Below are 15056 nucleotides of genomic sequence, written 5' to 3' on the forward strand. Positions count from 1 at the left end.
GACCACGACATTAAAAACATTTCTTCCTTTGTTCCAAGGAAAAGCATTTCTGATTACACACTCTTTGCTAATATTGGTCCAGAGTAGTAACATTGGTGAGAAATTACGCTCTGTGTGGTGTCCTTTGAGCAGACTGTTTTTTCCCCCTGCTGTTTAGATGAGTGAATTTCCTGCAATAGTTTGCTTCACTTGTAAGAAGTACATCTGATAAAAATGGAAAATTTAAAGTAGCAAAGCTTTTCAGATGCTCTTCTGTTACCTTTCTAAAAAAGAACTTCATATATTACCCAGTGGGACAGTAACACAGAGTCAGCCCTTCATCTGTGAAAGCCAAGATTAATGTTTGATTTTCTTAGTGCTGAAGAATTTGAGTTTTAACTATATTAAAATTGAGTAAATAAAATTTATCTATGGTAATAGATCATTTATCATTTTTAATGTATAGTGATAAGCTACTGGATCATATATTTTGTGCATTGGAATAATGCAGAGAAAATTAGATTGTAACTTGGGCACTTAAATTCTTTGGTATTTTTCCACAAATTTATTTATGTAGATGGATGTTTTTTATTTACATGTATGTCTGTATACCATTTATAGGCAGTTCCCAAGGATGCCAGAAGAGGGCGTCAGATCCCCTGTAACTGGAGTTACAGACTGTGTGAGCTGCCATGGGGGCACTTAATGTACTTTATTAATTTATGTACTTATCCTTTTGCAAAACATTTTCCCTTGAGAGCATTAGGAAAATATTAAATGCTGCAAGGTTTCTCTTACATGATATTAGTCTTGGTTATATCAAACTGTGAGCATTTTCGTATCAGGAGGCAGTCATTTATGGCTTGAATTTTAATCTAATTTTAAAAAATTATAATGCGATTGTTCAAGAAAATAAGCCAAAGTAAGTACTCTGTCAGTATTGACACACAAAGATTTAATATTAGTTTTTGCTAGTTTTAATGATTAAGAGCCACTTCTTAATACAGAGCAAGGAGTCTAGGGTGAACATGGCCATACTGAACATTTATCTATAAGAGAAGGCTGTCTTTCCCCTGTGTGCCATGCCACTTTGGGGGGTATACACCTACAATGCCAACACATGATACTAAGAAAAGTGGAGCCTTCAGTCCAACTCAAAAGTATATAGTATATATACTGGTAGTCTTTGTGACATTAAAAAAACTCAAGGATCAACATTACCCTTTGAAGCAGCAGATTGAGTCCTACCTACTTCATTTTTGCATCTGCAGACATGTCTAAAGTACTCACACACAGAAGGTCAAATATCTTAGTCATTGAATCTAACCAGTTCTTAAGGTAATTTACTAGAGTAACGACCAAGACTAACTCTTAGGTAAGGAAAAAAGTATTATGTAATGTAAAAGTAACACCATTTCAGGACATGCAGTGTATAAAGTAGGAACATGGATTACTGATATCCATGCCGCATAATGTATATTAGTGTGTTCTTATTCTATAATCATGACTCCCTCGTGTGAGATCATGCAGTATTTCATTGCTCAGGGGGTATGGTAATGGCAGAAAATGACTTCCGTTTCAAAGCACATGATTATCGAGTCTTTCAGTTATCTGGGGCCAAACTATTGACATACAAATTTTTGTTGTTGCCCCATTCTGCACACACACTAGGACCTGAAAGTCAAAAAGAATTTTGACTTAGTCTGTGGCTGTAGTTGTCAGCCAGTTGAAAAGGCAGCTTAATTGCTAATGGCACAAAAATCAAGAGAGGTATCTAATGGGGATCAGGATTAGGAAGGAGGGAAGGCTAACAAGCCCTTCCTTATGGTTTTCCCTGTGCTTCTAATGGCTACCCTAAGAGAGGACAATGGAGGCCCCTGCTTCATGGAAGCACCAAGAGCAGGTGCCAAAGCAGAATAGACAGGACTTCTGGATTATTCATTTCCCATTGTTCAGGAGTTGTTCACCACACAAATACTTCACTTTTATGAAGAAATCATTTCAAGTTTTAGACTTTATTTACAATAATTTTCATATTTTTATTATTTAGAAAATAACTTATACTTTTCCATCATTTAAACAAATAATAGGCCTGAGTCTCGTGCCTTTTGCACAGCTTTTACCTTCAAGAAAGTTCTCTGGGAAAGAAAGGCAGAGGGCATGGGGAAACTGCAAATATAGACATCTACTAAACAGTCGGCAAGGTATTCAGTTTTTCTCCTTGGGTTACTGGGGCTGCTACAGCTAATGTCTGCTTTGGACTCAATCCCAAGCAGACAGAACAGGACATGATAGGGGTAGAAAGCTGATGCTTTCTCCAACAGGAGACAATTGCCTCAATGCCAGGTAATGACAACTAGAGAACATTCAGGACTGAGTTCATCTCCTACTGAGAACAAAACCAGGTCTTACATAAATGAGAACAATTGTTTTCTTCAGTTATTTTACTAAGGAAATAGTATTTGAAAGGTCAGCTGGCATCGATCACCATAAAGACATTTTATTAGTATGCTGAAAATAACATGGATAACACCCAGAATATGTTTATGCTTTTACTCCACAGAGAGCAACTGGTTCCATTTTCTCCTACCACCGGTGCATTATAGCTGTCTATGAAACTATCCTTTCCCTAAGTGAGTAGAAATCCTTTCGCTGGGAGACCTGAGTTTATCAGTTTGGCACCTGTATAGGCTCATATAAAACTGTAGTAAATTGCATCAAACACATTGGCACCACAGGAAGTTAACTCTGAAGTTGGAGGTGAACACAGTAATATTGCTGTCACCAAGAAGGTGGACAGCATCATTCATGAAAAACACTTTGGATGTTGTTTAATTGCCTTTGAGATTTATCAGGGTGGATCTCTAGGTCATAGGCTTGGTGGGGCTCCACCCTTTTCAGTTTGTTGCCTTTTGGTTTGAGAAGAATGACACTTGTTTGTTTGCTAAGGAAAAACTTAAATATGCTTGGAGAAATGAGTACAATTCTGGAACAAATAGATTCAAATTGCTTTGGTCATGATCCTGTTATTTCATGTACCTTAAAACAAGCCAAATTAGGCAGTTTTCTGAGAACCCTCTCCCCCCATATAACCAGCAGGGCTCCTACTCTGATTCTGTGGCTTTATTCAAACTGCCAATAAAAATACTCCCAACAGACCTGCTGATCCACTTACTCCATACATAGCTTGTTTGACTATTTATGTGTGTGATACAGGTATTTGGAGATGGGAATGAGCACGGGCAGATGTGAAGGGCATGCAGCGAAGAGCTTTGTCTATCATTTCTGTTGCAGCAGAAGGGTACCTTTACCAAAGGAGGGTTCTTGTTTCAGAATAGATTTATAAACAGAGACGCATGGACACCATGAAGAAGGAAGAAATGATTCAGGGCTTGCTAAATGCTGAAGACCTGCTGTTAACTCAGAAATATAATGAAACATTCTAATTGTGTGGATGAAGCCTTAATCTTTTTGATCCTCCTTGCATTAATATATTAAGTAGAAAATATGCATTGAAATATTTGATTTCATCTTTGTCTCTCTTGAAAAAAATGCTATGAATTACCATAAGATTATAATTTTGAAGGGAAGGGTACACTACCCATATATGGGAGACAAAGAGGTTTTTAATGTAAACAATCAAGAATGTGAAAGGGCAGAAATCAATACACAAGCTTTGAGGGTAGGTTGACTAGAATCCTGTGAACACAGAACTGAACCAGGAGCTACAAACAATAGAATCCAGAGAGAAATGTTAACAAGTTGGTTAAGAAAGGTTTTCATCAGGGAGGGAAAGACATCAAATTAAGTCAGTCAGCAAAAGCTGTTGTCTTTGCAATGCTGTAATTTTAACAGCAAAACAACTGTATCAGATCATGACTCAAACTAGAGCAGGGATGGCAGGTGGCCCTCAGACTCCACAGTGAACCATCACCTGACTACTGGGCTTGGAGACCGTTACAATGTATAAAATGGTGATTAAAATATAACTACAAAATGTTTCCCTTTTCCCCCTCTTTCTTAAAAAAAGTTTACTATCTACAGAAACAACAACAACAACAAAAAAACCTTTATATTTACATCATGGTAACTAGTCATGACATATGTAATAATATCTAATAAAATATTGAAAGTGAGTATCAACTTTTTAAATAGAGGTTTGGCTCACAGCATAAACAAGTGTAGAAAACAAAACAACCCAAACAGCTTACAATGGTCTGGCCACAAACAATAATCAACAACCTATAATCTTCCTCTCCAAAAGGAGCATGACCATGGACCAGACTGCAAGGCCATGCTGTGGCATCACACGGTGTATGGAAGACCACAACAAGGGATGTCAGAGCAAACAACGTGCAACAGTTGCCAAGGGTCAGCTTTCCTGAGGCCAACTTCAATGCCCTAAGTTGGCATTTCACCTTCATCTCTTGTAAATCCCACGATGAGTTTGTTGACTGCCTTTTTTACCACAACACGTCTTGCAGCAAATTGAGAAGACACAGGGTATCATCACTAACGGTAACTTCCCGAGCCTTTCCCAGCACCCTTTTAAAACTGACTCCAGCTCCTCTTGGGTGCCCACCAGTAAAGAACGGTATTTCCTCCCATGGTGATTTGATCATAGGTGAGTGACATGTGTACTCACACACACACACCTTATACATTCATTAGGCAAGTAGACCAGAAAGCCTCAGTCCTTGGAGTGTGAGGCTGATGGTAGGGCGCCTCCGTGTGGCAAGTAGTAGTAGTACCTATCATGTGGCCCACACAAGCCCTCCCTCCCAAAAGAACCTTCGGAGAAGCTAAATGGAGGAAGGCTGCCAATAAAAGACACTCCAGAAAGGACTTCCTTCTGTATGTTCACATGTACTTCATCACCTGCTACAGCTAGTCTATGAACAACTAAAACCACAAACATCTCCCTTTACATACACACACACAGACACACACACACACGTATACAAACATCTCTCTCTCTTTCTCTCTCTCTCTCTCTCTCTCCACACACACACACACACACACACACACCCTTACACACACAGTTGGCAGGACGCATTAGAATCCCAACAATGTTCTAGAACGTTCGTCCCTTCAGTAGGGAGAACAAAAGCTGGTCAGTCTTGAGCCTACGTTTGTTTTCTTGCTAAGCTGCAATTTCCTCTTGGGTTTTCATCCTTTAAGATGTCTATGTCACAGTGACCTCTATATATCTTAATATGACTGTTGCTACCTTGTGGAGTCAGGCATCCTGGCTATCAGTGTGCATGTGTTACACGTGACTATAAGTCTTACATGAGCCTATGTGGGAATCTATACACACACATATATTTCTCTTTGATAAAACGATCCTTAGTCACTGGTGTCGCAAAGTGAAAGCTAGCCTTCAGCATCATCCCTTACTGTAAAAGGAAACACACAAAAATGTGAAGAATTCCCCAAATGCTGTAGCCATTTGCCCACCTTCTGGTATTCTACAGTGTTGTGTCTAAGTGTTGTGCTGGCTTGGAAAGTGTCCGGGACAAGTAATTCTGTATGCAAGCATGGCTCGCTCTACCCATGGTCACAGGTCTGGCTGTGGAGCAGGGCTCTCCTCAATTCTTGGCTTCCCTTTCTCTTCCTCTTCCTCCTTGATAGCCTGGATCTGCTCTGAGGGATGCTGCAAAGGGGCTGAGTCCAGGGACTTGTTCTCCAGGCCTGCTAAGCCCTGTTCCTCTTCAATCACTTTCTTCCACATCATGTGGTTCTGCAGGAGGTGCTGAGTTATTTGGCAGTAGATTTTCCTCCTTTTGCAAGTTTTCTTTCCTGCAAAACATCAGAAATAAAGCATCAGATTGAACTATTTGCAAGCTACATATATGAAGGTTATTACTTTTCATCTTATACTCCAGAGATAAATACTAAAGAGACATCTTTCTTTCTGTTTATCTATCCACTTACCTCACCTGCTTTACATGTGCTAACAATGCAATTTTCTAGAACAGAAAAGAGAATATGACAATAAACTATAACTGAGATAAATGTAAATAATATTTCATATTTAATATTGCCCACATCAGGTTCTGCTTGTATATTTGGAGATGTATGTGTGTATGAGTAGTTTAAGTGCACCTGTGTGCATGGATATGCAGGTATGAAGGTCAGAAGTTGACATCACAACTTTCAGAGTACAGAGTAATAACCGAGGCATCATGGAACCCCAAAACACAAGCCTTTCTCTATCACTCTCCACCTTGGTCTTTGAGAGAGCATCTCTCCCTGAACCAGGAGCCTGCCAAAGGTCACGGGATATGCCAGCTGTGTGAGATCTCTTGAGATCCATCTACAAACGTCTTTATGGATGGGCTAGAAGTCTTTAGCTGGTTTTATTATAAGGAGTAGTGGAAATTTCTTGCACCACAGAACAGTGATATCTAATTGTAAGGAATGTGTGGGAAGAATCAGTTAAATTATTTTGAGGTATTTTTGAACCACATAAAAATATTAAATCAAATAAATGCTGGGAGATAGAAAGATAGGTGCAGAATTATGAAAAATAATTTGAATTCCTTTTTTACTCTAGTATTCATCTGCTCATGAAGTCATTGATCAATCTGATATGGACCAATTGGTGAGAGCTTTTCTGTCTTTTGTGTACTTTGAACAAAGATTGATTTGGCTCAGTTTTCTTTCATGGCACTTATGCTCCGTGTAAGTACACTTAGGAGAAAGAACCTGAGTAAGGATGCTGTTTTGGGACAGAGATACACTTGTGAAAGAGACAGCTTTATTATATGTGATAGTGTTAATTGTCATCCTGAGAAATTTGAATCACCTGGGGAGATGGGCCCTTGGGCATATCTGCAGGGGTGGAGTGGTGTTGGGAAGCTGCACCTGTTATGGGTTGTGTCATTCCCTAGGTAGTGACCTTGGAATACCTCTGAGAAGAGAAAGTGAGATGAGCACAAGCACACAAGCACGATTCATTGGTCTCTGAGTCTTCACTGTGGATGCTATGTGACCAGCACTCTACAGATTGGCATTGTGACATTCCCACAATGAAGAACTATCACCTGGAATTGAGAGGAAAAAATAAACTACCTCTCCCAAGTTGTTTTTGTCAGAGTATTTGATTTTAACCAAGACACTGTTGGTCTTAGCTTGACTACAATTTAGACAGGGAACCCTCCGCTTCTCCTATCTGAAGACCCTGCCTCAGAGTGGTTATTTGGGAACTGGTGGGCAGGAGAGAAACCTTCAGTTATAATCACATCTGGCTTTTTTGCTATATTGGTCATGGGATCAGCCTTGTGCAGAAAGCTTTTATATGCTAGGCCATCACAGCCCTAATTTGGATTTTTAATTTACCTATTTAGGATCGGTGGCTGAACTTTGTTTCTTATGGCTGCCAAAGCATGGGCTTTGACCCCCATGACTCTAATAAGACACTTCTTTAAAAAAAATGCCACTGACATTTGATGACTGATATTCCTAACTTGTAAGGACCTAAAATCACAAAAAGGGGGGGGGGCATCTGGGCATGTCAGCGTGGGAGTTTCCAGAATAGGTTGAGGTGGAAAGACCCTCTTAAAAGTGAGGGGTACCATTCTGTGGGTTGGTGTCTGCATAAAAAGGAGAAATATAGCAGAGATTTGCATTCCTTGAACTCTGTTCTCCTACTGCAGATGTCATGGGACCCACCTCTTCCAAGTCTTCTTGTTAGAAATCAGCCTGCCTCCAGTGATTCAGCACCAGAAGCCATGTATCACCAGCCGTTGTACCTTTAAAAAGGTCCCTGCCACCTCTCTTAGCCCTCTCCTGGTCTCTCAAGATTTTTATTCCTCTTTCCTCTTTCTATATCTCTGAATCTCTGTCTCTCTTTCTCTTGTCCCCACTCCAAGATGCCCTTTCACCTGCCCCCCAAATCTCTTGTATGAGATGATGTGATAGGTCCTTTAGTATATGTGTTGCCTTTATTGGTTGATGAATAAACTGTTTGGGCCAATTACTTAACAGAGTAAAGACAGGCTGGAAGTGAGCGGGGGAGAGAATAGGTGGAGTCAGAGAGATACCATGTACCTGCCAAAGGAGACAGATGTTCTGAGCCTTACTGGTAGGTCACAGCCTCATGGTAATACACAGATTAATAGAAATGGGTTAATCTAAGATGTTAGTTAATAAGAAGCCTTGATGTGGAACTCCCCTCTGTATGCTGGAAATACCACTGGTTAATAAAGAAGCTGTTTTGGACCTGTGATAGGGTAGAGCAGAACTAGGTGGGGAAAACTAACCTGAATGCTGGGAGGAAGAAGGTGGAGACAGGAGAAGCCATGTAGCCCCACCGGAGACAGATGCCAGAATTTTACCTGCTAAAACATAGTCACATGATGTTACACAGATTACTGGAAATGGGTTAAATTAAGAGTTAGCCAATAAGAAGCTAGAGCTAATGGACCAAGCAGTGATTTAATTAATACAGTCTCTGGTTATTTCAGGAGTCTGAGAGGCCAGGAAATGAACAAGTGTCCAACCAGCTTCCTACTGTGAAGTCTTAGCTAATAAGCCAAACAATTAATATAGTTTCTGTGTGATTATTTGGGTCAGAGGAGCCAGAAAATGAATAAGCAGCATCCATCTACAAATGGTGTGCCAACATGGGGCACATAAAAATTGAGAGAATTTGGGAAAGAATTCTAGACACAAAAGAACAGAGTTAAGCATGGCTTCTTGATAGAAGCATATTTTCAGATAATCTCTGTTTGCTAGTGACAAGCAGAAGCACGGCTCCTTTAAGAGGTTTACTGACTCAGCTTTGGTGGCAAAAACTTTGCAGTTTCTTTAAGGAAAGGATTTCTGGTTCTGGCTCTTTTGGGAGGTGTTACACTTAAATGGGATTTGTGAGCAGTGTGTTACTAGTTGCTTAATGGTGACATAGACCCACTGTGTCCCTGAAGCTAGGGTGCTAAGCATGGCTTGCATAGGCAGTGAACATACCCCTGCCATGATGGACTGGCAGAACAAACAGGAAGGGCTACAGAGTTGGTCCTAACTATGTCCACTTAGGATTTTTTTAAAAAAGCACTCCTAGTCAGAAAAAGATTACAGATATACAATAAAGACAGATTCAGATAAAAAAAAATCTGAATGAGTCATGGTGTTGCATAAATGTATGTAGGCTTGGGGGAGAGAAGAAAAAGGGTCTAGAAGAAATAGATTTAAGAAATAAAACAAAGTCTTTAAAGAGATAGTAAAAGTAATACAAAAGAGTGCTGATAATTACAGATTAAAAGAGTAAAGAAAAATAAGTCATGTAAAAATGAAATATACACAGAGAGTTTATGTATATTATTATGTTTTCTTGAATTTTTTGACTGCAGAGAGACATTTGCTTCTGGTGACTGTTAAATTAAACCAACATAAAGGTATCTTGTCTTCAAAATTTGGGTCTAAGGATATGTTACTTTGGAAAAGAGGTTTTTTCCTTTGTTTCCATAGAGGATGAGATTTTGTGGATTCCTTCCAGACTAATGTGGTTTGATAGGACAAGATGCCCTGAAACGTCGCCATGAGCCCTAAAAATACTTTGCCCAATAAACAGCAGGAAGCAGTTTGGAGAAAACAACATCCAAATTCCCAAAATGATTATTCATAAATGTTTGTTTGCATTTAAGGGGTGATATTATATAAAGATGAATACTATGCATTAGTATGGATCTTGGTCTATTTATACAAATTTAAGGTCAATTTTGTTACACTATGTATATTTCTGCTCTTTTTTAAGGTATTGTGTATATGCAGCTCATTTTGGGTTTTGATCCTACTGCTTTGTGGGACCCTAGCCTGTTTGAATGCTCACCTTCCTAGACCTGGATGGAGGGAAATGACCTTGGACTGCCCACAGGGCAGGGAACCTGACTGCTCTTCGGACTGAAGAGGGAGGGGGAGGGGAGTGGGGCGTGGGGACTGGGGGGAGGGGGAGGGAAAAGAGAGGTGAAACACAAATGGTCGGTTACTAAGATCAGTCGTTTAAAGTGCATTCCTTTAAATAAAGGAATAGTAGAAAGTTGCATTGATAATCGGTTTTGTGAGTTTATCTTCTTTTAGAATATGACAGCAAGGTAAATTGCGTCTAGAACTATAGGAAAGTGAGGCCTACAGCCTGAGTCTTACATGTGAAGAGAACTGAGAATGCAGACAAAGCCTTGGTTGCTGCTGTTAAGATGACAAAGCTCTCTCACTAACCTAGTCATCAACACCATCAGAGATCTGAGAAGGATAAATTTTACCTGAGTAAGTAGAAGTATAGATCAAGCAGCTTTCCAATCTAATAAAAATGACAAAAACATACTAGCTATCTAGACAAGCCCCATAAATTTCTACATGGTCATTGCAGGCATACGTCCCAGGGCAGCATTAGACTTTGGCCACCAGACCCAGAAGAACCAACAGACTTTCTTATGTAGGAGGAATTTGGGGTGGCGGGGGACGTTGCTAGCCTTCTTTGTCTAGGTAAAGCAGGGCAATCAATTCTTCGATGACCATCATGCTCTTCTTGAAATAATTGGTACTACCAGAAGCAAATATGTCTCACTGTCAAGAAAAATTTAAGTTCTTAAAACTTTTCAAATGACATGTTCTGTTGGTCTTTGAAAGATTTGGAGAATACCTATCCATCTGAAATATATCTCTGTACATCTAGAAAACCTAACTAACATGTGTACATTATAGATTACTATCTATCAATCTGTATTTCATATATATTACATTTTTAAATTTTTTTATTAATAATTTCCTATTCTTAGAGTAAGACTTCAAAAGTTCAGAATTTTGAAGATCCACAGAGTTATGGTAATCTATTAATCCAGCTGTGGTAAGTATTGACTACTGTTATCAGAGACACAAGCTCAAGATTCTAACTTTCCTGTTGTTTTCTAGTATAGACTTAAAAGTGTTTCTCATTCTTCTACAGACATCTGTCTAACCTATATACATTTAGTCTCCTGGATACAAGAGAGAGTATTCATGCTTTTAACCCTAAATTGTTTTCCAACTTCCTACTATTAATCAAAGGCATGAGTCTACCACATTTTTCTACAAGGTGAATTTCAGTACAGATTACAAACAGTGGTAATACTAACTAAACAATGGTAACACTAAAACTCACATCTTTTTGTAAACTTACAAAATTCTAGTAATATTTGGGGAATTGACTTGGATCCACCTCTCATAAGTCAAAATGATTCCAGATAAGTACTGTCCTCAACAGCCTGTTTCCCCAAATGCCTATTCCACCTATATCTCTCCCTTTCTCTGGTCTTAGGACTCCCCTCCCCCAAGTACCTAAAATGTACATCTAATAAAAGCATTTCCCCCTGAACTTCTTAACTTTATCTTCTGCCCCTAATATATATATTTGTTCCAGCATTCTTCCCGGTCCAGATGTTTCCTCAAAATCTGCATCCTAGACAGCTTCAAAGCGGCTAGCCCCAGGTGGTCCAGTGTCACAGAAGCTGCCTGTACTTTCCTAGCCCTGAGATGGCTCTGCACAGTCTGAAAAGCAAGTGAAACAGCCTGCTTTTCCAGGACTAAGCCACCATCCCATCTTCTTTGGGTCCCCAAAGATATCAAACCCCAGGCATAGGAAGCAGTCAAAAGATCACGGTACACCATTCCTGCCTCTCCATCACCGGTGACTATTTTTTCACCTGTCTCGCCCTCACCCCTTCCTATTTTTTCACCTTTTATAATAAATAAAAGAGAAGAATGTTAGGAGCCAGGTACTCCCCCAGTCTGTCCTCAGGGGCTCAGGGCCAGCAGCAGCCATGCTATCACCAACCACTGTACCTTTTAAAAAGTCCTTGGCACTAGACCACTCTCTTGGTCTCTCATTGTCTATCTGTCTGTCTCTATTCTCTCTTCCTCACTATGAGATGACCTTTCATGCCCGACCCCCAATTAATCTCTTCCATGGTATCTGTTGTGTGGTGTGAACTCTCCAACATTCTTGACTCGGATCCACCAACACACTCTGCCACATAAACGCTAACACCTTTGCCATGCAATATAAGAGCATGTGTTTTTAAAAGTAAATTATTTTCTTTTCAAGACTGGCTGCTCTAATTCTGCTGTGGTGGTGGTGGTGGTGAAGCATGAATTTGCTTTTGGAAATGATTTATTTTTATTTATATGAATGTATGTGAGCCTGTGCCAGTGTATGTGCTCCCCATGCAGACAGAACCTGTAAAAGCAAATGAAGACAATGAATTTCTGGAAAGTGGAGTTACAAATAGTTGTGACTTGCCATGTGGGTGTTGGGGAAATAAATCCAGGTCCTTTGCAAGTACAGCAAGTGGTTCTAACCACTGAGACATCTCTCCAGTTCCTGAGTATACTTCTTACCCAAATACTTTATATCACAGGACAGGTTTGAATAACAGTGGGAGAAAACTCTCTACTGCTCACAGTGTGCATATTGGCAGGGAAGAAGATAACCAAAACTCCATTTCCCCCCTTTTTTTCCTTTTGGGACAGGCCCCAGGAGAGCAGCTGCTCCCTTAAGTGGCTGTTAAACATTAGCAATAAACCTCTCTGGAATTATGCTGAACCAAGTGACGTAGGAGAAAGTTTGTACCAAATAAATTTGCGTAGATTAGAATCTGCAGGTGGTCTGAAGCCTGCCTGTGCTGGGAGCCAAATTATTCAGCACTGGAACCTTTTGAAAAGAGAACAAAGAGCCTTTCATTGCTTGGATTCTAAGCACAGCTTAGTACTTCATTAGAAACCTCTTAGCTCGCCCCAGGAACCTTTCAGATTTAATTATTAGGTGGGTTAAAAAGCCCCCTCTGCTCAGAACATCACACTGCAGCATTTTATTCTGTTTCCTGGGAGACCTCCAAGTTTTACAAACTGCAGAACTCACCAGTGGCTATTTAATATTTTCCCCCTTGAAATCTAAGATCAGGCTAAATCAAAACAAACATCGCAGCCACTATGAATTCTGAAACTAAAATTACAAAGAACTCAAGAGCAATGGAGTTAAAAACTAAGTAGGTTGATTGCCTTCTGCGGCTCTAACACCTTGTTACACTGCTTATGGTTGCCTGCCAGTCTTAATTTCTTCTTTATTCAAATGAGGTGGTGTCTAACTACATGTCACAACTCTAACCATGGCTGGTGTTTAAATCTGCTAACATCACTCCACGTTTTTCATTTTGGGGATTGCAAACATGCTTCAAAACCATAATTTCAGGGAGCTGGAGAGATGGACCAGTGGATAAAGTGTTTGCTGTACAAGCGTGAGGACCCTGGCTTGATCTCCAGCATCCATGTGAAAAGCTGGGATGTTGGAATGCATCTGCACTCCCACTGTAAACACAAACTGGGGGAGGTGGAGGCAGGTGGATCCCTGGAACTCACTGGCTACCGGCCTAGCCAAACTAAGTAACTTCAAGTTCACATAGAAATCTTATCTCAAATAATAAAAAACGTGAAATTAACCCCCTGCACCTTCATGTACACACATATTCCCCACACACTTAAACATACATTCCTAAGCACAAATATGTGTGTAAAAAGGTCATATGTCTAAAATTACAGTATCTGATAACTGTGGCAGAGATGTTTTAAATTTCTGTGTAAGGGGGAAACTTAAACACCAAAAGTCATGTGTAACTGAACCCATAGAATTTTCATGGATGCTTCCCTAGACTTGGCTGAAACAGAAAGACCAAGGGAAAAGCATATCACTCTGGAGGCCAGCATACTAGCCCAGAGTTTGGAAAGATCATTCTCTACTCAAGCTGAGATGGGCAAGTTGAACCTGATAAATAATGGTCCTGGCATGACTCCTTCAATTCCCCATGCCTGGGTATGCGCCTTAATAATGTTTATGAGCTTAAATGGCAATCCCTAAAACTCTTCTGGATGAAGCATTTTCAGAGGCTCAGCCGACATAGGTCTTTCATGACACTGAGGGACCTGTCTCTCCATGAGCAAATAAATCATCAGGCTGTCTGATGGTTTGAAGTGGAAACAAAGCAGAAGAGAGAACTAAAAGATGAATAACTAACCTTTGAATTTCAAGTCTCAGGTTCTAGCTTTGAATCCTAAAGTCAATAATTTATTTTTATATGCATCAGAGAAATATATCAACAATAAAATATTAAGAGAAAAACCAATTTTTCACTTTTCCCGACTCAATTCTAAAGCAAACGGCTGTGGAGGTGGCTCAGTTGGTAAGTGCTTGCTGCACGAGAGGACTTGAGTTTGGATCCTGTCATCCACTTATAGCTGATGTTGTACCAGAGAATCTGTATTCTCAATGCTCTGTAGGTAGATATGATGTAGAGAGAGCTACCTGGTTTAGGCAGCTATAAAAACAGAGATGCTGTGTTAAATAAAATGCAAGATGAATAACACTGAATGTTTTCCTCTGACTTCCACACACATGCCTGTACACACACACACACACACACACACACACACACTCACATACACACACGATAGGAAAAAAAGACTAATAGGTAGGACAGAACATGCACAAATCTGGCCCAAGACAATGTTCCAAGGTTCTGTCATGTAAGTCTTAATTCTTTCAAGTGTTTGCTGAAAATCAGGGTATAGCTATCTTTACCTATATCAATGTCATCTGTATCAACTATATCATATTTATCCACAGCCACACACACACACATACACACACATCAGAATGGACCAAACCAGCAAAGCAGTGAACCTCCTTACTCCATGACAGACTTGAACCAACTCTTGTATTTTCCTGACAGTTACCAAAATAGAGGGGAAAATGAAAAGGGCATCTCTTGTGGCAATGTTTTATTCAAGGACTTTTAAAATACTAAAGCCTTGCTTTGTCGATCAGTTCAATGGATAGAAAACAAGCTGTGTTCACACAATCACAGGAACTTACTTGTGTAGTGCCATTCCAGGGGTTCTGGGTTTTACTAATTGTGTTATTAGTCTCTGTGTTTTGTTGTAAGATACAGAGGAGTGTATCTAAAGGTGTGACAGAGTCATGGTTTTATAGTCACCTGGGTCAGTTTAATTACTGGTTGCCTGTGTCATGAACCCAAAGCCAGTTAACA

At 39.9% G+C, this 15056-nt stretch overlaps 1 protein-coding gene across 1 annotated transcript in view; it reads right to left on the reverse strand.

The window, feature by feature from the left end:
• Positions 1-931: 931 nt before the first annotated feature.
• The window catches only part of Pde3a (phosphodiesterase 3A), a 286893-nt gene continuing 272768 nt past the window's right edge, over positions 932-15056 (reverse strand). Inside the window, exon 16 of the mRNA XM_057783982.1 lies at positions 932-5781. Within this exon, the coding sequence (XP_057639965.1) occupies positions 5540-5781 (242 nt within the window). The 3' untranslated portion in view covers positions 932-5539. The remainder of the gene's footprint in view (positions 5782-15056) is intronic.

Source organism: Chionomys nivalis, chromosome 1, assembly GCF_950005125.1.
Source record: "Chionomys nivalis chromosome 1, mChiNiv1.1, whole genome shotgun sequence".
Classification (NCBI taxonomy): Eukaryota; Metazoa; Chordata; class Mammalia; order Rodentia; family Cricetidae; genus Chionomys; species Chionomys nivalis.